At 46.6% G+C, this 23,174-nt stretch overlaps 1 protein-coding gene across 1 annotated transcript in view; it reads right to left on the bottom strand.

The window, feature by feature from the left end:
- LOC139667848 (trinucleotide repeat-containing gene 6C protein-like) overlaps positions 1-23,174 on the bottom strand; it is a 57,801-nt gene that overhangs the window by 9,917 nt on the left and 24,710 nt on the right. The window contains exons 5-18 of the mRNA XM_071547321.1: positions 10,910-13,411; positions 9,204-9,407; positions 8,235-8,401; positions 7,986-8,063; positions 7,498-7,555; positions 7,181-7,323; positions 6,825-6,971; positions 5,542-5,682; positions 4,355-4,474; positions 3,859-3,942; positions 2,878-3,157; positions 2,179-2,343; positions 457-648; positions 13-162 (exon numbers count right to left, since the gene is read on the bottom strand). Coding sequence (XP_071403422.1) covers positions 13-162; positions 457-648; positions 2,179-2,343; positions 2,878-3,157; positions 3,859-3,942; positions 4,355-4,474; positions 5,542-5,682; positions 6,825-6,971; positions 7,181-7,323; positions 7,498-7,555; positions 7,986-8,063; positions 8,235-8,401; positions 9,204-9,407; positions 10,910-13,411 — 4,431 coding nt within the window. The remainder of the gene's footprint in view (positions 1-12; positions 163-456; positions 649-2,178; positions 2,344-2,877; positions 3,158-3,858; positions 3,943-4,354; positions 4,475-5,541; positions 5,683-6,824; positions 6,972-7,180; positions 7,324-7,497; positions 7,556-7,985; positions 8,064-8,234; positions 8,402-9,203; positions 9,408-10,909; positions 13,412-23,174) is intronic.

Below are 23,174 nucleotides of genomic sequence, written 5' to 3'. Positions count from 1 at the left end.
CTCTGTCCGTACCTCCACTCCTGTCTCGCAGCAGGTAGCGGTTGACGTCGTGGATGTTGGTGTTGATGGTGGGCCCGCTGGGGACGCTGCCGGGGGTCATGTTGGGGTCGTTCTCAGGGTCGATGTTCTGAAGGCCCTTCCATGGCACACCTGGACAGAACTCTGACGGGGCAAAAGAAAGGGCCGGCAGTTGTTAAAATGACCCACACATAACCAGAACCACAATGACTGAAATTCTAATTGAAATGCTCTGGTGGAACAAAGTGGACAGGGACTGTCTTCTAATGAATTCACCAACAGTTTGAAAAATTTCACATATGCCTTGAAGCGCCATTGTTTCCTTTGTATTCACTATTAGATTGCTGCCAGAGAAACTACTGTAAACCAGCACTGCTACAGAAAAGGTACAGGGGAAACACTTTTGTATGTCTGTCCTGTGTCCTGTCCTGTCCTCACCTGGGGGCCAGTTGATATTGGTCCCGTTGGAGATCTTTTCGTTGGGGCTCTTGCCCTGGCCCCAGCTGTCCGGGGGCACCAGGGGGCTGGTGGGGGACTCGGAGCTGGAGATCAGATTGTAGTGGCTGTAGGAGTCCTCCAGCTGGGGTGGCTTCCCAGGGGGGCCCAGGGTAGAGGCAGCAGATATGGCACCTGACATAGGCCAAGAGGGAAAGAAGAGACTTAAGACTGGTGCATACATCAAAATCACATAATTGAGGCCAAAACGAATAGACTTGGAAAGTATACTGAGGTAACATGAAGAGAATAACATACCCAATACTATACAATTGGAACACCATTATCTTTTTTTCTATTAAGCAGGTTATAGGCATGATGTTCTATGTCATACTCTTCTCAACCTTTGTTTATTTTCTTCTTTATGATAAAAATATTAACCTTGACTTTACCAAGAGTTCTCACACTGTGGCCAAAGGCTACATGTTGACACTAAATACCTGACTGAAGACCTTTTGAGACTGAAACGCTTTCACCATTAGTCAGAGTGACGGTAGGATCGAAAGTCAGGCACAGTGATCACAGGTTTGTTGACAGCAGTATTGGTGCTGCGGGTGTCTTTACTAAAAGTCCATACCTCTCTCCACAGCATGTGGACAGGAAAAGGGAGGACACTTTAAAGATGAGTGTTGCGGCAGAGAGTTTCTTTGTAGAGTCTGAGCTTGCAGACAGAATGTGTGAAAAAAAGGCTCTTGGTGAGATCTCAAGTGTGACGATAAAAGACGCAGGTGTCAAAGAGCTGGTGTCACTTGACTAGTTTTTCACATGCAAACAATACTGGGAATCTCAAATGCGTCTTTGCGGGTGGCTGAAAGAATTCACATGGGGTACTATATTTGTGGACGTGTACTTTACTTGTTCTTAGCTGTGCAGTATGTTGTCTTTTACTAGCTGTGTTGTGTTATAAGTATATACTGTACATTTATGCTATGAGTTTTAGTTTACTTTTATTTTTAATCTATTAGGACTTGGCTGAGAAACAGCACTTTTGTAGCCCAAAACAAATTTCCCCACAGGAACAATTAAGTATCTTGTATTATCTACTTCAGTAATAACTTTAGAGACAAATGTGAGAGATTTCTTAATCAAAAATGTTAATTAACTTATTTCCCCTGTGCTGTTGCCACACAAGAGCATCAAGAGACATATGGCAGATTCAGATCAGCCATTCAGAAATTAAAAGCTTCACTCCTCAATCAAACTTCATCATGTTTTACAGCAGTTAAGATGATTTTCTTCAAATCATGCCTGCTCTTTATCATTAAAGCTGAATTTTTGTGAAAATTTAACCAAAACTATGAGCATTCACACCTTCGCTGCAAATTTTCACACAACTCTCACACTCCTCAGATCCAATCCACCATATTCATAAAAAACTAAATGTAGGAGTTTTTGGTCATAATTCAAAACCCTGTTGAATCATGGCTGATATTTGCACTTTTACAATGTGTTTTTAAATTGTTTTTAGCTGGCTAGCTGTAGCTTGTAAAACAAATATGCGGGGGGACTGTACAGAATCTGTTTAATTTTGACATTTATTTAACCTGGCAGGGGAATTAAAGGCTTATTTACAAGGACCACCTGGCAGTGTACGTTCATATGAGTTGGTCCATTTGTATCAGTATGTGGATATGTACATGTATGCGTGGGTGTGCGCAAGCCTACCGTGCTTATTGAGGTTGTTCTCCATGTGTGTGGAGTTGCCAGGGAGGTTGTCCATGGAGTTGGGGTGTGTCCACTGGGACAGGCGGGATTGGGGCTGGGGGGGCTCCTTCAGAGACAGACCCCCCACCTCCATGCAGTTTACATTCATGTTTGGATTCAGTCCAGCTGCACACAAAACAGAAAAATCTTTCAATGCGTTTTTACTGTGTGAGTTGGTGGTGGCGAGGTTACATTATTGTATCCACAGGCACAGAAAAAGAACATGAAAAACATACAATAAAACTACAATTTCAACCAAGGATAACAACAGAGAAAGACATTGTCAGTTTTCAATAGAAAAACCAATGTCAGAAAACCAGTAATCCTTGTTTAGAGGGTGCTGCAGGGATTAATATGTTGTCAGAAGTTGGAAGAATCTATATGTGAGTTTGCATATGTATGACTCAAGGGAAAATAGGCATGGTCTGAATACGTCTGGGATTCTGTGCATTCATTATAGGCGGACATATGTATGGACTGTGTGTGGCCATACGTATATGTGTGCCCATATATGAATGTCAGTGCTGTCACTTTTTGTGTCTTTTTGAAATGTATGAAAATATTTAATCATTGTCTCCAAGCATGACAAAAGCTTCACTTTGGAAAATCAAGCTAAATTTATGCTGACATCACTATCTGTTTCCCCCATGCCAGACTCACAGAGAGGGTAGGTGCTGTAGGCGTTGGGCGAAGACGGCGGCTCTTTGGTGTGCAGTGTGTCGGCGAGGCCCGGGGCCTGGTGGGGGCCTGTGAACGGGTCCAGGGCTGATTTGCCGGGGCCGGGGCCTCCGGCGGGGCCACCAGGGGGATGCAGGCCAGAGGAGGAGGAAGAGGAGGAGGAGTGAGAGGGAGGCTGCTGCTGCTTCATCAGCAGCGCCTGGTACAGCTGACGCTGGTGCTGCTGGATCTGCTGCTGCATGTTGGTGATTGTACGTGCAACCTGGGAGAGAAGATGGAAAGTGTCACAGGGATGTTTTATAAAAGTGGAGTGGAGGGAGAAGAAAGAATGAAGAGATTGAGGGAGGGAGAGTCAGAACAGCAAGTGCAGAGAGATGGAGGGAGGATGGAGGGAGAAAAGAGACATGGAAGGGAAAGAATGGCAGGATTGAAGGAGAGGTGGAATGGCAAGAGGAGGGAGAGGATGGAGGATGAAAGGCAAAGTTGAAAGAGAAATGGTGAAGGTAAGAAGATGAAGATATCTTATTCAAAAATGTTTTGCGGCTTTCAGCAGGCCTTAGCTTGTGGAAACCTCCTGACTCAATGTCTGTCAAAATTATAACATTTTCAAGAAAGGAGAAGAGGGGTTATTGACCCATGTCCAACACCACCACAAGTAACCCGGTTCCCATGCAGACATCTTGCAGCCAGATAAGCAGCTTGAGCAACTTCTGCCTGTTTTAGCAATGTGTTTTTGTCCATGTTGTTATGGTTTCATGTGACAATCAAAGTGTTTTTTCAAGATCTAAAATCTGAGTACTGTCACGGTGCTTTGAGTCAGACGTCACATGGGGTCACACTCATGAAATGAATTGCCTTTTTGCTCATACTTTCTGTGTGTGTGTGTGTGTGTGTGTGTGTGTGTGTGTGTGTGTGTGTGTGTGTGTGTGTGTGTGTGTGCGCGTGCGTGTTTTCTTGACTCACTTGCTGCTCTTGTTGTCTAATGGGGCCGGAAACATTGCGCTGCGCCTGCATCATCTGCTGCTGGATTTGTAAACGCTGGTACGCCTGAATGGAGGGAGAGAAAAAGAGACAGAACAGAGAAGGAGAGTGGGGGTCAGCAGTTTTCTACCCGATTCATTACGAGTGCATACCCAGTTTATTTTAGTTTTCACTTGTAGATGTGAAACCGGCAACATTTTTGACTCACTTTAGCTAAAAATATAGGCTAGCTCTACTTACTCCGGTGTTTGTAAACAAAACAAATGTAAATGTATTCTAAATTCTTCTTTTGATTTTTGTCAATCAACATGACAAATTAAATTAAAAAAAGCTGAAATCAAGAAGTTACAAAAAGTCAGATAGGTTTTAGTTTTCTGTGGTGGAGTTACTCTTGTTTCAGTTCAGACTAAGTCTTGAACCCCAACCCACTCTCTCTGCTGTGCTACTGATGCAGAGAGAAAGGGGGCCTTTGACTCACCATTTGCAGTTGCTGAAGTTGATACAACAGGGTCATTTGTTGAGGGTTTATTGGTGAGGTTAAAAGTGCAGGGTTCAGACCAATGTTTTTTGCTGCAAACTGCAAGAGCTGTGCTTGGACCTGGAGGGAAGGGGAGAATGGGGAGGAAGAGAGGGGAGATGACAAGTCAGTCACTACAAATCACAACATTTCCACAAGAGCAGCTGGAGGCAAGGGAAACCGCTGATACGTTTGTGCACGGAGAGAAAGAGAAAAGGACAGAGAGAGATGAGGGAAAGAGAGTGTGAGGGGTGAAGTCTCTATCTGAGGAGTGCATGCCTTGCAAGGCCCAGAGGTCCTATTCTGGCACTTTAGGGTTCCCAGAAAATTACTTTTGATGACATTTTTGCCAGTCTTCGCAAGGGGAAAACACTTATGTTAGGGTTTAGGGATAAACTAAAGTTGTGAATTAGATTAAGGTTTGGAGAGAGAAGCTGAGGCAAATAACTGAAATTTCTTTTTTTTTTTAAGATTTAGAGATAGGGAGAGAGAGACAGGAAGGTATCGGAGAGAAAGGGGAGGACATGCAGCAAATGACCACAGCAGGCTGGATTCGAACCCGGGTCGCTGCGGGAAGGACTGAGCTTTATGTGGCAGGGGCGCCCAAATAACTGAAATTTCTGACCAGTTGCACATTTTACTGTGACACAAAATGTACCTTTGTTTGCTGTGTTGCAATGGGAAAATTTTGAGCTTTGAAAAAGATTGTGACAGATGCAATAGCAGGACACACTGTGGATGACACTGCAGGTTTTGGTTTGTTGTCAAACTCAAATGTTAAGCAACCAAAGTCTATAGAAAACTCAAAGAAGTTTGAATGTGTGAACACTTCCAAGTCACTGCTCTGAGCCATGAAGTTGTTCCAATGAATATTCCCACATCACATGAACGCAGCATAAACTACAGCCACATTCACAAAGGGGAAGGAGGGGGCGGAGTATTTGTAGCAGAGTGTGGCATGGAGTGAGAAAGAAAGAAGCAAAAGAAGGAAACACGAATAGAGAAATCAATATTCACAATTTTGGCTGTCGAATAGTTTCCCCAGTCAAAAGACAGACGGTGCAATTTGTTAACAATCCCCCACCTGACTTTCACCTGGTGTATGTATATGTATGTATATGTAGAAGTAGAATATATGTTGTGTCTACCTGAGGGGAGAGAAACTGAGGCACTTGAGCACGTAGACTAGGCTGGGAGGAGCTGAGAGGTGGCACTGGTGGCTGAGGAGGCTGCTGCTGCATGGCCCGGGTTTGTGCTGCTCCGCTACTGCCAAACATTCCACTGGGCATCTACACACACACACACACACACACACAGAGGAGTCATCAAACTAACCATGAAACTCCTGAAACATCCACATTTATCCAAATTATAGAGGCCATGTCACGTACGTAGAAACTCATGCTGCATGTCTGAATGAATGGAAGCTGAGCCACTGAATTGGGAGGAATTGTGTGCATTCTTGACCACTCAAGCAAACGGTTGGAGAGTGCCTCTAGTGTAAGGTCAAGAGCTGAGCATCCAACTGTCGAGTCATTGTGAAATTGATTGGTTCATTCAATACATGAATGAGTCCACTCGATTGAGATAAAAAAGGGCACTAAGGAGCACTCAATAGCGAAGCTTAGGTCGATGTTATTCCCAGCCGACATAGCAACGGCTAAAAACATTTTTCAAAGCCTTCACCCTCAAGGTCTAGCTTCGTTTTTACCAATAGACCAAACCTTGAGTGTCAGATAGACCAAAGCATATAATGAACACTCAGCCAGACCAGCAACTTGTTGTATTAAATTGTGATAATTGTGCTTTTTTTTATATATATTTCAAATGGCCCAAAAACAATGAACTAGTAAAAGGCAGCTTGCTCTTGTACTGTAGATCCTATTCAATGCCTTTGGAGAGGTCCTTCTATTCAGTCCTTGTTATAACAGGCCCGCTTACAATGCCTTTGTTTTGGCTTCAAGGACATACTGTAGGTTTTCTGGGCCAAGGCTGCCTCTAGGGGGGATATTTGATAGAACTCAACTATCTGCTTTCAATGGACACTTCAGGCAAGGTCATACACACACAAGTGAGCAATGGAAAACTTGAGACTGGGGAGCATGTGTGTGTGGGTGGGTGGGTGGTGTGTTTAATATACATTTAACACAGCGCTATTTCTACACACATAGCCATAAAATATTGAATGATGAATATGTTTTTGAGTGACAAATGCAGTCTACTGTCCAAAGTATGCTTTGTACCACAAAGATGGCAACTGTGAATTTCACTTCCTAGTAATATGTTTGCATTCAACAAAGTGTATTCAAGTCTGAAATGATGTGTAAGGGCGTTGCGGGTCTGTTTTGAAATTATGAACTTTGTTTTTCACTGTATTTTGGAACACACAGTTCTATGTCTGTGGTGTAATTGTGTGTGCGGCGTGTGTTACCTGTCTGTTGTTCAAGTTTTGCATGGCCAGCCCCGGGTTGCCCTGTCCCAGACCCTGCCCAGGAAGGCTGCTGTTGGCCAGGGGGAGCTTCAGGCTGGGGGAAGGCAGAAACGGTGATGGGGGGGCGTCATCGGACAGAACACCATCCTGGACCAGAGAGAGACAAATGGGTAGGGAGGGGAAAAACAGAGGCGGGCAGAAAAGGAGAGGAGGGAGGGAGGGAGGGGTGAGGAGGGGGAAGAAAAAGATGAATCTGGTTAATTGCACGAAGAGAAATGTTCCACTGATATTTTTACTGACAAGGACAAGTGTGTTTAGTAAAGGTGTGATGGCCAGTAGCTGGGTCAGTGTGGTACCTTGTCGAGGAAGGAGCTGCGGTCGGAGGGGTCTTTGGAGAGGGCGGAGGGCCGGCACACCATGGGTTTGTTCATGCCGTTGCTGTAGTCAGACATGCTCATGCCCCGCTTGTCCAGCTCCGTCTTCTTCTCCAACAGGGCGCCTGGGAGGAGAGAGGAGAAAGGAAAGAGCAATGCTGGGGTTAATGCCAAGTCTAGACACACAAATACTAAATATACAGCAGAACAGTTATCTCTGTTTTTAACTACTGAGTGATGAATTTCAAGTGACCTTTTTTTCCCTTAGACACCCCACACAAATATGTTGGTGGACTTACTCATGGCCTGGTCCAGGTTCATGTTGTTGCTCTTCAAAGCCTCCTCAGCAGGGTCTCTCTGTAATACATGGACAACATACAATCGGTCCATCACTAACCATGGCTCAACAGACGGAAAAGATATGGTCTTATTTATGGTAATGCTTTTATGTTATCGACAAACTCTGTTTTTTTATATGTGCCTTTAGATGTGCCTTATCACAAGGCACATCTGTAAATCAGTGTGTTGGTCTCTGTGTGCGTCTACCCTGTATTATTGTTATTGGATTGAACTAAAATGTACTGGAAACATACTGGAAAATACTGGAAACCTATCTAGGACAACAACTTGGAAAGAAATCTCTGACTGGAAGAGAGCTTGGTCTAAATTCAATCACACAAGTGTAAACGGAAATATGAGTTATATAGCATTTGTGCACAATAATCACACGTAGGTGGTATATTTCAGTGTGTGAACCCTTCTCTAAAATATGTATTGCCTCTCTCACCGGGAAGCCCATGTCAGTGAGCTGTTTGATGAGACGGTTCATGATCCAGGCCTCGTCTGGCTTGTTGCCCATCTTCCCCTGACAAAATACAAGAGAGAACTTATTCATTTGACCAACACTTCCCATTATTGTTGTTATCACCATCCAAGGATCATGATAATAAAGTATTGGAAGACCTCTGGCAATTCCCATCTTGCCATCTGTTGGCACATTTATGACAAAAAGGAAGTGAAGTAAGTGTCTTCTGACCTTGGGTGGGCCCTTTTTGGGTCCATTGCCCCAGGAGTTGCAAGAGGAGCTGCTCTCCTGGGAGGTGGGGCTGTTCCACATGTCCCCATCCTCAGTGTCCCATTGGCCGGTTGACATGCCCATCTCCTCCCCTCCGCCTCCCCAGCCGTCTTGCATAGGTTTGGGGCCTGAGAAAGAAGGCGACAAGTGAAGAGGTGAACAAATTTAAGATTAAAACAATGTTGAAAAATGTGTTAGTTTTAGCCATTACAATATTTTTGTGCAGTATCCTATGTGCACCTTGAGAATATACAAGGCATTTCAGAGGGTGAGCAGCAGTTAATTTTCAACCTGACCACTTGGTGGCACTGTTGCCATTTGACACGCTGCATTCGTTCTACACCTTCCTCCACCATTTCCAACATTTCAAACCAGCAACACAAATAACCAAGACCAACTGAGGCGTGGAATTGCTTTAATCCCAGCAACACTCCAGCAGCACTAACAAAAGCTTTCAGAATTGGCACAAATGGAAACAGTTTTGAAGAAACTTCCTGTTCTCGTTCACTTAACTGAGTGTATTTGTGCACACATACTGGGTGTTACTATCAATCACTCCTTTGGCTGAGACCATATGTTGGAGGTGTGGTGCTACTGGACCCAAACTGAACTTCAAATGCCTAAGGCGGCAATCACACTGACAAATGTAAGCTGGGAAGCTAATGTACACTTCACTAATCTTCCAAATGCCAAAACTATGGCAGAATTGCAGTATGCACCTTTTCTATGGTAGCATAGCACCAAATACCTCAGCAACCCAAGTAGGTTTCAGCAGCCTCAATTCTTAACTGCTTTCAGTACAGAGGGGCGTGTCCCCTCAAGTGTGATCACTGCCTGATGGTACAGAACATATTTCCTTCATGCTACCATTTCTTTGCCAGACATCTTTCATTTCTGTATCTGCATATATTATTCATCTGTGGGTGTTACCTGGCTTGCAGGGTGCAGGACCTGGGGGTCCGTTGGTCCTGCTGTAGGGTCCAGAGGGTTCGTGGCCCCCGTCTCCCCATCCTCCTACACCCCCTGGGGGCTTGCCCCAGGCAGAGGTGCCATTGTCCACGGCTGATGATGGAGCCGCTGGCTCTCCCCAGGCAGGCTCTGACTTGGGCTGAACACTGGGAAGCTCTCCCCAACCTGAGAGAGAGAAATGAACATGGAAAAGATAAGTAATACAGTCAGGAATAACTTGAACCTTGAACTGAAGAACCAAATCTAGGAATAAAGAAGTAAAATATTCATTCACAAGCTGTTTTTTTATCATCATATTATTCCCCATTTCTGTCATCCTAGACTACTGAACAATGGAGATCTCCTCCCAACTAGTAAGAGGGAGGGAGAAGAGTTCAGAATTTGAGACATGCATATGAAAGCAGCTTGGCTTCACTGAGGTCTGCAAAACTGCATGCTGTCCACGCACAAGTCAGTTCTTGTCTCCATATGATCAAATCATACTGTATGTCTTTTACCCTAAACTATATTATAACAATACAAACAGTTAAAAGTTGTTGCACTAATTGAAACTATTGCTATCTCAAATCTCTTTTTCCTCAACCCTTACCCTGTCTTCTAAGGCCCTCATGATGAGCTACAGTGACATGTTAATCAGAGAGGCAGCTGAACAGTAAGCTAGTGAGTTGAAGCAGTGCCATGCCGTCTATATATAGAGGCCTTTCATGGCTGCCTCCTCCTCTGACAGCAGTAGGCCTTCGACTGGCCCAGTCTGGCCCATCAGGCGCTCTTGTGTGTGTGTGCGTGTGTGTCTGTATGTGTAGGAGGAGAAGGAGGCGTATGAAAGCAGTAGCTCGTGCCAGCCGGTGCATGCCAGTTTAACTGCTGGCCTGCACCCAGCCTTCTTGTTCACTCGCTCTCTCGCTCCTGCTCACTCATCAATCTCTTTTTGGTCTTCTCTCTCTCTCTCACTCTCTATCTCTGCTGAACCCTACAACCTCTCACTGCATCTCCAATTTCTCTCTTTTTCTTGGCTGATGCAAAGGGACTGTGATATGTGTATATATGTGTATATCTGTGTGTCTCAGGAGCTGCTCATGAGGCTCCTTGGTGGGTGTAGTGCAAACGAATAACAGCAGGGGGCAATGGTCTTATTCACAATCATGAAATGATAATGAGAGAGGAGAGAGACTGTTAGGCGATAAAGCTCTGCCATGTCTATATATATGGCCTTTGTCTTCAATGGGACTTGTTTGAACTGGCTGCAGTGCTAACTTAAGCCTGCAATACAGAGCCTTTATTATGTATGCCTGACCATTATGAGACCCTCAATACCTCTGAGGGTATCTGCTTAATAATCATTGTGAGAGACCTCTTTTATGGAATAATTCTTGTACGGAATAACTATCCTTGCCAACAATGCTTTATTAGTCATTTAGCTATTTTATCTATTGCGGAGTGAAAAAAAAGTCTCCACTTAGGCTTTGTCTATCCCCCATCCTTCATTAACTTTATTTATTAAGACTGGCTGTGAATAATCAAACAAGCTTGAAACCATTTGATGAAACATCTAAAACAGCTGTCAGATAACAACCTTGGATCTCCAAAACATCAGTTGTTTTTCCCCAACAGCAGAGCTATATTGCATTACTCATTGCATCATTCCTTGCCTGTCTCAGATTTCTCACCTGGATTGGCGAGGGGGGGTCTACCCTGGGGGCCCCCACCCTGGTGTGGGGCGGCGGTGTTGGGTGACCCATTGTTGTTGCCATGGTGCTGTGGGTGGGCTGGGGGCTGGCCGTGATGCGGATGGTGATGCATGTGGTGGGTGTGGTGGTGATTGTTGTTGCCGGGGCCGACAGAGTGATTGTTGTTGTTGTTGGGTATCATCATTCCACCATTCTTATTGGGTGGTGGGCCGCTGTTGCCCGGATTCCCGTTGGGATTGTTGCGGTCCCACATGTTGACAGTCTTGTTGTAGGTGTTGGGATCGCCCCAGGTGGACGTTCCGTCGTCGATCTCCATCTTCCTGCGGATGGAGGGAGGTGAGGGCTCTTCCCAACCAGAGGGCTCTATGCCCTGGTCCTGTTTGCTGGCATTGCCCCAGCCAGGGGCGTTCTGCTTCACAGAACCAGGACCACCCCAGGAGCCAATACTGCCACCTCCACCACTGCCAGTGCTGCTGCTGCTGCTTTCCTGGGCCTTGGAGGAGCCCCAGCCTCCCTGCGCCGGGCCGTTGGCACGTGGGGTCTCCCCCCAGCCGCTACCACTCACAGCGGGGGCAGGCTTCCCCCAGCCGCCTCCTCCTCCTCCTCCTCCTCCTCCTCCTCCTCCTCCGTTTCCTCCTCTGGGGCTTTCCTTCCATCCACCACCTCCACCTCCGTTCCCTGCCTCTCCTTCCCACATGCTGCTGGAGGAGCCGTTCTTCTTGACTTCTGTCTCTCCCCATTCTCCTGTGCTGGACCCATTGGAGCCTCCGCTGCTGTTGCCCCAGCCGTGGGAGTTCTTGGGCCCCTCTCCCCAGTTGGTAGGCTGGCTTTTAGCTGGGCCATCGTCCCAGCTGGGTGACTTGTCCTCAGAGCCCCAGGTTTGCGGGCCTCCACTTTTAGGACCGTTGGTGGTCATGGGCTCTCCCCAGCCACTACTGGTGCCATTTGGGGCCTTGCTGACCGGCTGTGGGGGGTCCCCCCATCCTGATCCAGTCTGGATTGACTGAGGTGGAGGGACTCCCCAGCTGGAGGATGACGATCCTCCACCGTCACTCTTCCCTCCAGACCCAGGCCTCTGGCTGGGGCCAATGTTGGGATTAACGGTGCCTCCATTGGTGGACGAGGGTCCACCACTTGAGTTGGAGCTGGAGCCTCCCCATTTGTCTGAGATGCCGTTGTTCTTCCCAACATTAGAGCTAGCTTCTTCCATCTCCCAGACGGTGTGCTGTCGGACGGGGGTCTGTCCCCAGCCCGAGTTACTCAGCACCCTGGGGTCCAAGTCTTGGCGGGGTAGCAGAGGGGCAACATCCATGCTGGAGGACCTGTCTCGCTGGCCGGATCGACCATCGCTGCTGTCTCCACTGCCCTCGCTTGCCGGGGCTGTTCTGGGCTGCTGGCCCCAGGAACTGAGCTGCTGCTCCTGGCCGGAACCAGAGCTGCCAGCGTCGGCTGAATCCCAGCCTTTAGATCCATCTCCACCTCCAGAGGATTTCCCCCAGTCACCCCAGCCACCACTTCCACTACTCCCACCACCGCTGCCTTGGCGGCCCCAGGCAGAAACGCCTCCAGAGGGAGTCGAGTCCCAGCCTGAGTCCTTGGGGGCGTCAGCTGCCTTGGTTTCCCCACTTCCCCATACAGAGCTGCCTGTTGTGTCCCCGTTGAGCTGGGACGACTCTGTGGGCGACTGGCCACCCCAGCCAGGCAACCCATGGATGGGGCTCATCGGCTCCTGAGCTTGCTGCTGCTGCTTAGTGTGGTTTGGTCCGTCAGTGTTAATGTTAGCAGGCTCCATTTTGAAAGACAAGTTGGTGTTGGACGAAGGGTGCTGCTGATCATTTTCGTTGGGACTCATCATGCCACCCCAACCTCCCCCGCCAGTATCTCCTCCTCCCAGGTTCCCGTTTCCCATGTTTCCATTTCCATTAATACCTGGTGGGAGGGATGAGGAGTTGGACATCCCGTTAGGTCCCATACCACCAGCCTCATGGCCCAGAACAGGCCAGGCTGATGGGTTGGCGTTGGGGTTGAGGTTCAAGTTAAAATTGGGAGAACCCCAGCTATTGGGCGCCCCTGCTCGGCCGCCATTCATACCGTCCTGTTTCCCATCTGAACCCCAGCCTCTATTACCAGCTATGGTGTTGGCTGACCCAGGACCTGTCATCATGTTACCGTTAGCTTTGAGAGAGGAGTAGTGGGCCTGCTGGCCTGCAGCCCCTGTGGCCATACTCAGAAAACTACTACTAGTGGTGGTAGTGACAGCACTGGTGTCTGGGTTGGAGTTAGCCGAGCCCAAGGGGCATTCTGGTGCTGCAGGTCGGCTGAGGTCACTATTGCGGCTGATTGAGGGCCAAGAGTCTGTGTCGCTCCCGTCGATGATCACTTTGTCCCAGCTGCTGCCGCTGGAGGGGCTGTCAATTGGCAAAGAGGCTCCCCAGTGGGGGGTCTCATACTGGGCACCAGGGCCACTCTGGAGGGACACGTCTGAAGAGAGAAAAGGGAGGGAGAGAGGGAGAAAGAGGACGAGAAAGTGAGGAACAGAGATGGCAGAATGGTGGAGAAAGCGGGTGAGAGAGAGAGAAATGAACAATAAAAGAGAGGGATGAGTGAGAGGAAGATGGAGAAATGGAGATGGAGCAAGACAAGCAATAGAGACAAAGGGTGAACAGTGAGAGAGAGAACAAAAGAGGGGGGAAGAAGGAAGGGAGGGAGGGAGAAAGAAAAAATAGATTAGGTTAGACTAAGGAACACCATGTAATACACTCCCCCTTTAGCTCCCAGGACCAATTCCATCTCCTTGGTTGGTTAGTGCTAGCTATCACACTTGGCAGGAAGAGATGGTCACACTCTCGCACTTTCCACAATCCAACACATAATCAGAATGCACAGCCAAGCGTGCTGCATGTCATATCAGCTATGGCATATCCATATATCCTTACGCCGGTGCAGTCAGCCAAACGGAAACAGGGAGATGGAGCTCTCGTTTACTTTTCTTTATCCATACCTCTCTCCTCCCTTCACTCAACTGTCTCTCTGCATCCTATGGCTTCACCCACTTTGTCTTTACAACTCTTCTTTCCTCTCCCCTCCTCTCCTCACCACTCTCTTATTCCCTCCTACTCCTCCTTCCCTTCCGTCCTAGCTTCCTAGCTGCCGATAACTCTCCTATCTTCTCTGCCTTTCTCCTCCTCCTCCTCGACCCTTCACTCTTTCCTTTGTCCCTCAGTCACCTTTTCCTCCCCTTCCCTCTTCTCCACTTTCTTCCCCTTCCCTCTCTCTTTCCCTTTCTGCCGCCGCCACTTTCCTCACCCCTTAATTTCTCCCTCTCTCCCCTCTGCTCTCCTCTAACACCCAGCAGTGAGAGGCCCATCCGTCTCCATCGTGGCTCTGCTGGCTGGGGCTGTGAAGGGAAGCCCAAGTGGAACGCTGCTCATTTATTGGAATGAAACCGGGACGGGTCCTCATCCATCACTCCCTACGCTCCGCCGGGCCTACTCCTCCTCCGATTGCACCGCACTAAGGAACCACGGACCACTTCCTCCCTGCTGTGGATCTGTGTGTGTGTGTGTGTTGGCTGGCTCCTCACTACCTGTGTGTGTCTGTGCGCATGCATGTGTTTGAGAGTGTGTGCTTCTATATCCATTGTTATGACATTTCTGGGAACTGGGGACTACAGGGCACCAGAAAACTTGCCTTATTACTTATTGGTCTTTAAGCATGATCTAGAAATTTATTGGCGCACAACTGACTGAAACCCACTCTGGTGGTCTGATGTGCCCAGCTTTTTTTGCAGTGTTGCTGAGATCAGCATCAGTTGAATTGGATGAATCCAAATAGAGCTTGTGGTTAAGATACTTGGCAGTTTATTAAAAATACTGCAACATATATTCACAAAATAGTCCATTTGCAAATGTAAAAAATACAAAACAATTCCCTACTCAACCCGGTATCACACACAGGCAATTTCATTAAGCACAAAAGGAGCCTATCAGTGGGAGAACTAATAATAGATTGATTCGATGCTATAAGAGGGTAATCAATCAGTGGGAGGCAGCTAATCAATGATCTTATTAATGCTAGTGGGTGAGTGCAGGGAGGCTATCGATCCAGCATGCAAACACCCTAACCACTAGGCCGGCCTCATGTACTGGACTAGAAAACCAATAAGAACTACTGCTACGCCTCTCACCAGCTCACTGGCCAACCGAGCATATGAAAGGGAAACTGAGTGTGTTATTAAAAAGCCAGTATTTGTATATGAAAGCTAGATATTATCTGGGTTTGGTTCATTTCAACTCCAAGCAAAGATAGAAGGTTCAGTAGTAAGATATTATATATGATACTGTATGCCAAGGACCATATATTCTTATCCAAGTATCACAATCCCTATGAAAATGTACATGCCCACTAAGCTTATAAGCTGCCTGTCATTAAATCCTAATAGACATTTCAGGCTACCCTCCCAAGCAGCTGCAGTATGTGTGGCTCACTAACCTTTAATTACAAGGCTCGGGCTGTGTGTTTGTAAAATATTAGCCTTGTTTGGTAATTAAGCTGCCTTACCTTCTATTAAGCTGCTATTAGCTTCCATCAGATCGTTGCAGTGATTCACATAATTGCTAGAAGTTATCCATCACAAGATAAAGACCCAGTGGTCAAAACAATCCTGTTAGATGAGGGAAAAGTCCATCTGTTTGAGGTGCGTGCACACACATAAACCCACACACAGGCAGATATGTGGCTTTAAGATACTGCGCAACACACCACAGAGTGCCTCTGCATGCAATTTTCCCATCAACACACTTATCTCCTCTCCCCAGGCATCCTTATCGTGCAGGGTCGTCAGACTGATGGCACAAACACACACTATACGCTGCACACGGGTCTTTACGCACAGTTTGCAATCAGTTCCACACAGAAAGAAACTACTGAGACAACACAGCAAAAGTGATCTCTCACAACAAGTTTAACGCTACCCACTCTTTTTGAGTAAAGTTGGAAATCAAACTTTTATACGAACCAGATGTGAGCCTTAATTTGTCCTTGCACAACTTTTTCCTCAACAACAATCAGCTGGTCTTGAGAGTACGGGTATCAGTACGGGTAGGGTCAATTTGCATGGCCATTTGCATGACAGACTACAGAGGCAGAGCCTGCACACCCAACTGCCTGAACACACTTACTGTTAATACTGACAAGATTTGGAAACAAAGGCTACCAGACAGGTGGAAACTGCCCAGCATCTGCCATATGTACATATTTGCCACAAGCCAAGTTACATACCATAGAGATCAACCAATCATAGCATGGAGAGCTCATTTTGGCAGATATTCAACTGACTCAGTATCCATCTGCTATGGAGCCATACATCTGTGTGTCATCACATATCAAAGGATGAGACAAGCTTTTCACTTTATTACTGGCTTTAAGTGACAGTAGTGAATGCTCACCAATACAGACTGAGCTCAGCTAGACATAGGAATAACATAGTCTGTTTTGATGCTGAAATTCAGTGCTATTGCCCTTTAACCACTTTGGCCCATTTCTTACTATGCGATGGCTGCAGTGTGCCAAGGGTTCCCTCTTATGGCGATGAGAACAGCTACATTCTTTCTACCCAGAGAAACATCCTTACTTTCTGTGGCTGTCAGGAGAAGTTATACAAAAGGTCAGGATTAGGCCCATTCCCAAAGTCAACAACCCTGTCATAGTTCATATGGCTTTAAAATAAAACATTTCAAATAGACTAGATATGGTAATTTGGAGAAAATGTGCACCAGGAATCATATATCACTTCTTGAGGTTTTAGTTGTGTGTATAAAAGTGTCTTTTTAGTAGCCTGCATTTCAACAAGGCTGGTTTGGCACAATTTCAAATTCATTGTTTTGGTGCTCGCCTCTTTGCCATCCACTCAATTTGTAAGGGATAGAGCGAATGAAACAAAACCCAAATAGTTGGGTCTTTTCAGTAACCACTGCAAGCGCTCCGTGGCTCAAAGGTGCTTCCTTTTCTACACCCAGACTGAAAAACATGACAGCACCAGCGATTCAAAGCCACTGATGTCACTCCCTCTCTTTCCGTTTCTTCCCCACTCTGTCAGTCCTAGCCTGCAGAGCAGAGAGGGGCGCCATTTTATCAGACCTGAAACATAGCCAAGAAGCTCAGAGGCTGCAGCCTCAACAAGAACATTTCGCTCGGTCGCGTCCCCCCACCCCACCCCTCCACTGTATCTTCCCCTCTCCTTCTCTCTTTGTCTCACGGTCTCGCATGCACGTTTTGTTTCCTGAAGTGTGTAAAAATAGGTTGCATGATAAATTAATCATACTCTGGAAAGCAGCCTTCTTTTTTGCCATTGCTGTCATGGATACTACGAAGAAAACAAAATACAAAAAAAAACACAAAAACAGAACGGAAAGGAAAGGAAAGAGAGAAGAGCAAGAGAGAGAGGTGGGGGGGGTGTGCTGGTGTCTCTGTAGGAAAAAAAAAGGGGGTCAGTCAGGGAGAGAGACGGAGTGGAAAAATACCTGAGGAGAGGTGCACCAGCGCCACCCTGAGAGTGGTTACTCAGATCTGTGCAAGGATGGGGAACAGCGGCCATCCTCTTTACAATATGTCTGCTGCAGCTACACAATTCAACCACAACAACTGGACAATGCCGAGATACTGCTGCTACCGGCTGCCTGGGCTGCATCTGGTAGTTCAGCGTCTGCATATGTAGGCCTGTTTGCAGTGTGGGCATGCATTTGTGTTCACCTGAAATTGCCTGCAATGTCAAATTGTAAATGTGTGCATTTGTCTACCATTGTCTGCATATGTGTGTATGTGCATGTGTGTGTGGATAAACACGTATATGCGAGTGTGCGTGCGTGGGCTGATGCAAAACAGCTTCTTTTCCTTCACCTCAACCTGCCTCGCTTGCTCCCCTTTCAACTCCCTCCCCAGACATTCCAGCAGAGGGGTCTTACTGATTCTAGGCGAAGTAGCGATTTGGTGGGGGGGGGGGAAGACTAAAGCGAGCTGAACATGAAAAGCAAAGAAAAAAAGGGGACAATTATTTCCAGTCTCCGTTTGCATTTGTGCGTCAGTAATGCGGTGCTGCTTTCATTCTGGTTGCAATTAGGAGGGCAGTCTCCGATTGTGCTTTGCAAATGAATAGGGACAAAAATAAAAACAAAGGGGCCCACTATGGTTCCTCGTGCTTCCAACAGAGAGGCAAGACCGCCTCATTTGTGTGTGTGCATGCATGCATGTGTCTGTGTGCGCAGGTACAGGCATGCTCTTTGAACACAGCCCAACAGTACCTGGACTAAAGCTAAATAATAACAACAAAAATCCCCTAATGCCTAGCATACCAGCAATGCTCGTCCTAAAAAAGCAACATCAAACAACAACAACAACGACGGGGAAGCTGTGTGATGCCAGCTTGCCAGTGTTGAAGCAGAAATAAGCAAGAGATGAGCTCCCGATAATGAGACTAGCTGCCATCATAGAGATGGGCAGGTAGCCAAGAATTAAATGCCCCCCCTCCCCTTTGCTTCAAATGAAAGGCAGGGTGACAGAAAGAAGAGAGAGAGAGGGAGGGTGGGAGGGAGAGGCGGAGGAGGGAAGGGAGTGTGGGGGGAGGGGTTGGCACTAGCAGTGGCAAGGGAAAAGAAAGGGAGATGGTGAGAGAGAGCAAGCATGAACCAACTAAGAGAGATGGTGTGGCAATAAATGGATGCCCTGTATTTGGCTTTGAGCAATAGGCTACGCTTGGTGACATTCTGTGGCTACAAACCGGATGCCGTTACTCTCCCATTCAGCGCCGAGACATTTTCTCAGGCCAAACTCCGGGGTGACATAACACCAAAATCGGAGCAGGAGGGGACGTTTAGTAGTCTTTTGTCCTCAAATAGACCCTCTCAATCTCTCTTTCAGGGGAGCTACGCACCCCGCTCGGATCAAAGACGGTGCGTACTTGTTTTTCCGGAAGCAGGGAGAAAAAGGAAGAGTGAGGGAACGGTCACAGGAGGGTTTAAAACCTCATCCTTCATGTCTGTTTACCTCCGAGAACAGAAGAAGAGAGAGACCACGGTGACTTCTCTGGTTTCCCTAGCAGAGCTTGGACTAATGAAGCCACTAGGGGGTTCTCTCACTTCTCACTTTTGTGTGAGTGTGAGTTTGTGTGAGTGTGTGTGTGTGTGTGTGTGTGTGTGTGTGTGTGTGTGTGTGTGTGTGTGTGTGTGTGTGTGTGTGTGTGTGTGTGTGTGGAGGTGTGCACGTGTGCGTGTCATATGCTGAGCGCATGGGGCAACCTTTATCTCCCTGGCATCATTACAGCCCACTAGTGTTATGATGATCTGATGATTTGAAAACATACAAATAACCATGATCTAAGCCTCGGTGATGTTACATTTTAATGGGAGAGAAGGCCCACATTTTAAAGAGATCATGCTGAAAGGACACTAGAGGTTTTAAAGCAATGAAGATACTTTTCGACCTTTTGAAACAACAGCCTCATGTTTTAAATGTTTGCTACTCTGCCCTATTGTTTTAGCACAATAAGGAATTATACAGAAAATCCTGCACTATGCACTATGATGCAAATAATGCAAGATGGATGGACAGATGGTAGGTGAATTTCTGAAATGTTACGGCTGTATATTTTATCCTTTAAAACCTGAATTTCTGCCAACACTCAGTTCTCTCACCACATTGTGCATCTTGTCTTAAATAACACAATGTCCAAAACAGAAATGCAATGTTGCACACCACTCCTTTACCTGCAAATCAAAAGAGCCCAAATGAGAGGGCCCAGTGTTTTAACAGCACCCAGCAGCGTGCCTTCTGGCTATATGCTCTGTCTGGGCTACTAGCAAACAGCTGTTGGACTGCAGTTCCCACACTTTTCAGAGACCCCCACTCTAGCACCTGCTACTGGGGAGCCAGCCTGGATGGCTGCTGGCTGGCTGGCTGCTCCAGGCCACTCAATGGTCCCCAGTCAGCTGGAGAGACGGGCCATGGTGGGTGGGACAGAGGGAGGGAGAGGGGGACAGGGGGTCTCTGTCTGGTGTTTGGGGCAATTATATGGGGTTGGGAGAGCAGGGGTGGTGTGGGAGTGGTGTGAATGCACTTGAATCTAGAGGGGGGTTGCCTTTCAGACTTTGGGATTTAGATTTGGGGTGGTGTGTGTGTGTGTGTAGCCTGTTGGAATGCTATACACTGACTGCACCTGACACTAATCTAACATGATCTCTTCTAATAGCAACAGTATGATCGTTCTAAGCCAAAATGGGTGCAAAGTAACACAAACATTGTGGTGCGTGAAAAGTATTTAGGCAACTTTTAGCATTCACTCAATAATACAGCAATAAGGGACCGAAATGAGGGTTGGTGTTTAGTATGTGTGTGCATTTGTGTGTGTGTGTGTGTGTGTGTGTGTGTGTGTGTGTGTGTGTGTGCGCATGCCTTCCCCTTTAAACTCAGAGCCAGCTGGCCTGCAGGGCAGACACAGATCTGAGAGGACACAACTAGGTCAGAACAGTGTGTTCTAACTGCTGCACAACCACTGTGTGTGTACGTGTGTGTGTGTGTGTGTGTGTGTGTGTGTGTGCGCGCGCGCACACACACACACATCTGCACACACATACAAAAGTGTCTGTATTTGAGTGAAGGAGCCAGAAGAGTTTGTGTCATCACAACCCTTGGGACCACTGCAACCTTAACAGAGAGGTCAGAGACCTGTCCTCAAAACAGAGTTCATCCCCTACTGTAGATGAACAGCCCACTGAGTCACCCCAGCTCACAAGTCTCCTCTCACAATCCAAAACTAAATCAGAGCATATGAAATAAGTAAACACAGAGGTTGCACAAGTATGGTTTTATACTATGGCGATCTATGTCCATTTTAAAATGTTTTCTTTCTCAAGCTCCTTTGGTAAAAAAGTAGTTCTGGGATTAATAAAGCAGAGGTTTATAATATCTTCAACTGCAGAGCATTGATTTAAACTACAATGTCCACTCTTTGAATTATTTATGTCAGTACCATTACAACAATAGGGCCAGTAGCCTGGGGCTATTAACTGAGCAGACAGGAAAGAACAGGCTGTGGATGGGAAGCCCTGGAGACAAGGAGGAGAGGGGGAGGAGGTGGAAACTGTACCTAGCCAATGGCTACTCTGCTGCAGGCAGTGTTGTCCTGAGAGGCCCTTGGGAAAACCAGGGTGAGGTAAAGACCAAGCAGGACTACCCCTGTTGGGGTAGGACAATAATAAGATTCCCAAAAGGACAGTATATGTTAATACATTCGACCAGGGGGTCTTAAATAGTCTGGAACCCAAAGGAGAAAAATAGTCTCTTAAATTTAGTCTCTTAAGGGTTTAGACATACTGCTATTATAGTCAAGTGAGCTAAGCCCGCAGCCAAATTTAGGTCCTGACCCATAGTTTAGGGAATCCAGTCCCAGACAGCTGAACACAGAGAGGGAATATCATAGCAGAAAAAAGATTTGGCTTCTGTGGTAAACATAGATTGATAAAAAAAACTTTGGTTTCATGAGCATTTTGCTGGGACAATTGGTCCCAACTATCAAAGTTTCAATATATAGTTTGTTAAGCAGAATAATTAATGAATGCTAAATGTTTAAGAATGATTTTACAGCTTATATGTACGTCAACACATAGGAAAACAAGTACTCCCCATAAAAATGTTTTTGTATATGGATTGCTAAATGAGGCACAATATACAAAAAGTAGGCCTTCAGTGAAATTCTAGAGACAAGCTATTTGGCTTTGGCTATGCACTGTGATTTGTGGCATATGCGACTAGACAGAGTATTCACAAGACAAGGACCATTTGGCTGTGTGATGCACAGTGCTGCCCAGGGCTGTAGCTAGCTAACTAGTTAGCCTCGCACCACAGCTGCTGCAGATTTGTTTACGGAGTGCCTGGTGCTCTCCAAGCAAACATGTGAGTCAGTAATGAAAGTCAGCACAGAGCAGCAGAGGAGGAGGAGGAGGAGGAGGAGGGATGAAAAGAAAGAAAGAAAGAAAAGAGACAGAGAGAGAGAGAGAGAGAGAGAGAGAGAGACACCGGAGATGCAAACAGATGCTCATGCTAGCTCCTCCTCAAAGTGCCGAGCATGAAACATTGTGTGGTGTGCTGCACGGTTATCCTCACATCTATCTCTTCAAAGTTGCAGTGTGTTGTGTTAGAAGACGTGAGGTGCTGTCGTCTTTGTGTCTGTGTACATTATTAAGTAGACAGTAAAGAATGTTGTTCAGACAAAAAATCCACGATAAAAGGCTGCTTTGGAAGAATGGAAGGATGTGTGAAATAATGACAGAAAAAAAAACAGGAAAGCTTGAGTCTGCGTAAGAAAACAATCAGGGTTATGTACCAAAAAAAATTTAATTCCCGAGAAAATCCCAGTAAAAATCACATCAGTGAGGAATAGAGGACTTGGAGAGAGCGATCTGTGCCAGAAGAAAGCTACGGGAAACAAAAGAACCTGAGATCATGATATGTGAAACTGCTGATAGCTACGGGAGTCAATTTATCCCCATCTATGGTAGAGAGAAATACTTTAGCTTTAGCGATGAGAGATAACTCAGGGCCATGCTTTATCCATACGTTACATGCATGCAAGCACACAGAAGCACACACACGGTCAATGAGCGCCTCCAGGCAGGTTCAATATAAGTGATCTTAGGGGCCACTGGTGAGTTCATTAAAAGGCTACCGCAGGCTGTCCAGGTCTGGGTGTGAGTGTGTGTGTATGTGTGTGTGTGGTCCTACGTGTAGAGAAAAGAGCACTCGGAGGCTAAAACAGTTCAACCATATTCTCCTCACTCAGACCCAAATATCTAAACAGGGTTTTCCTGAGCTTTTAGAGGCTTAGGTGCTGATGTTGCCAGTGTGGTGAGCTTCACAACAGGATAGGGGGCTTGTACACACTCTAAAAGACCATAGGGCAAGCTTTGGAAACAAATATAAAGCTATTGGAATCCATTCAGAAGGCCTAAGAAAGGAAAAGCAGGGGCAGCGTCCGTTGACGACATCCGGGACTGGAGTCTTAGTTCTCCTTTCTTAGACGTCTCTGTTCACAAATCCAAACTACAAGAACCTTAATTTATTGTACCTATTATGCAGCATATGGTAATGGTCAAACAATCAGTGCTCCTTCGCATAGAGACAAAGTTTGAATTGTAGCCTAATGATGGAGTTGATGATGTACACTGAGGAGGTAACCTATTTAAAATTAGCTGTG

The sequence above is a fragment of the Centroberyx affinis genome, unplaced genomic scaffold, assembly GCF_046629955.1.
Source record: "Centroberyx affinis isolate AG114_WGS23_722 - 3 ecotype Tasmania unplaced genomic scaffold, CSIRO-AGI_Caff_v1 ptg005815l_1, whole genome shotgun sequence".
Classification (NCBI taxonomy): domain Eukaryota; kingdom Metazoa; phylum Chordata; class Actinopteri; order Beryciformes; family Berycidae; genus Centroberyx; species Centroberyx affinis.
Note: the sequence above shows the minus strand (reverse complement) of the source record. Positions and strands in the feature narration are given on the sequence as shown.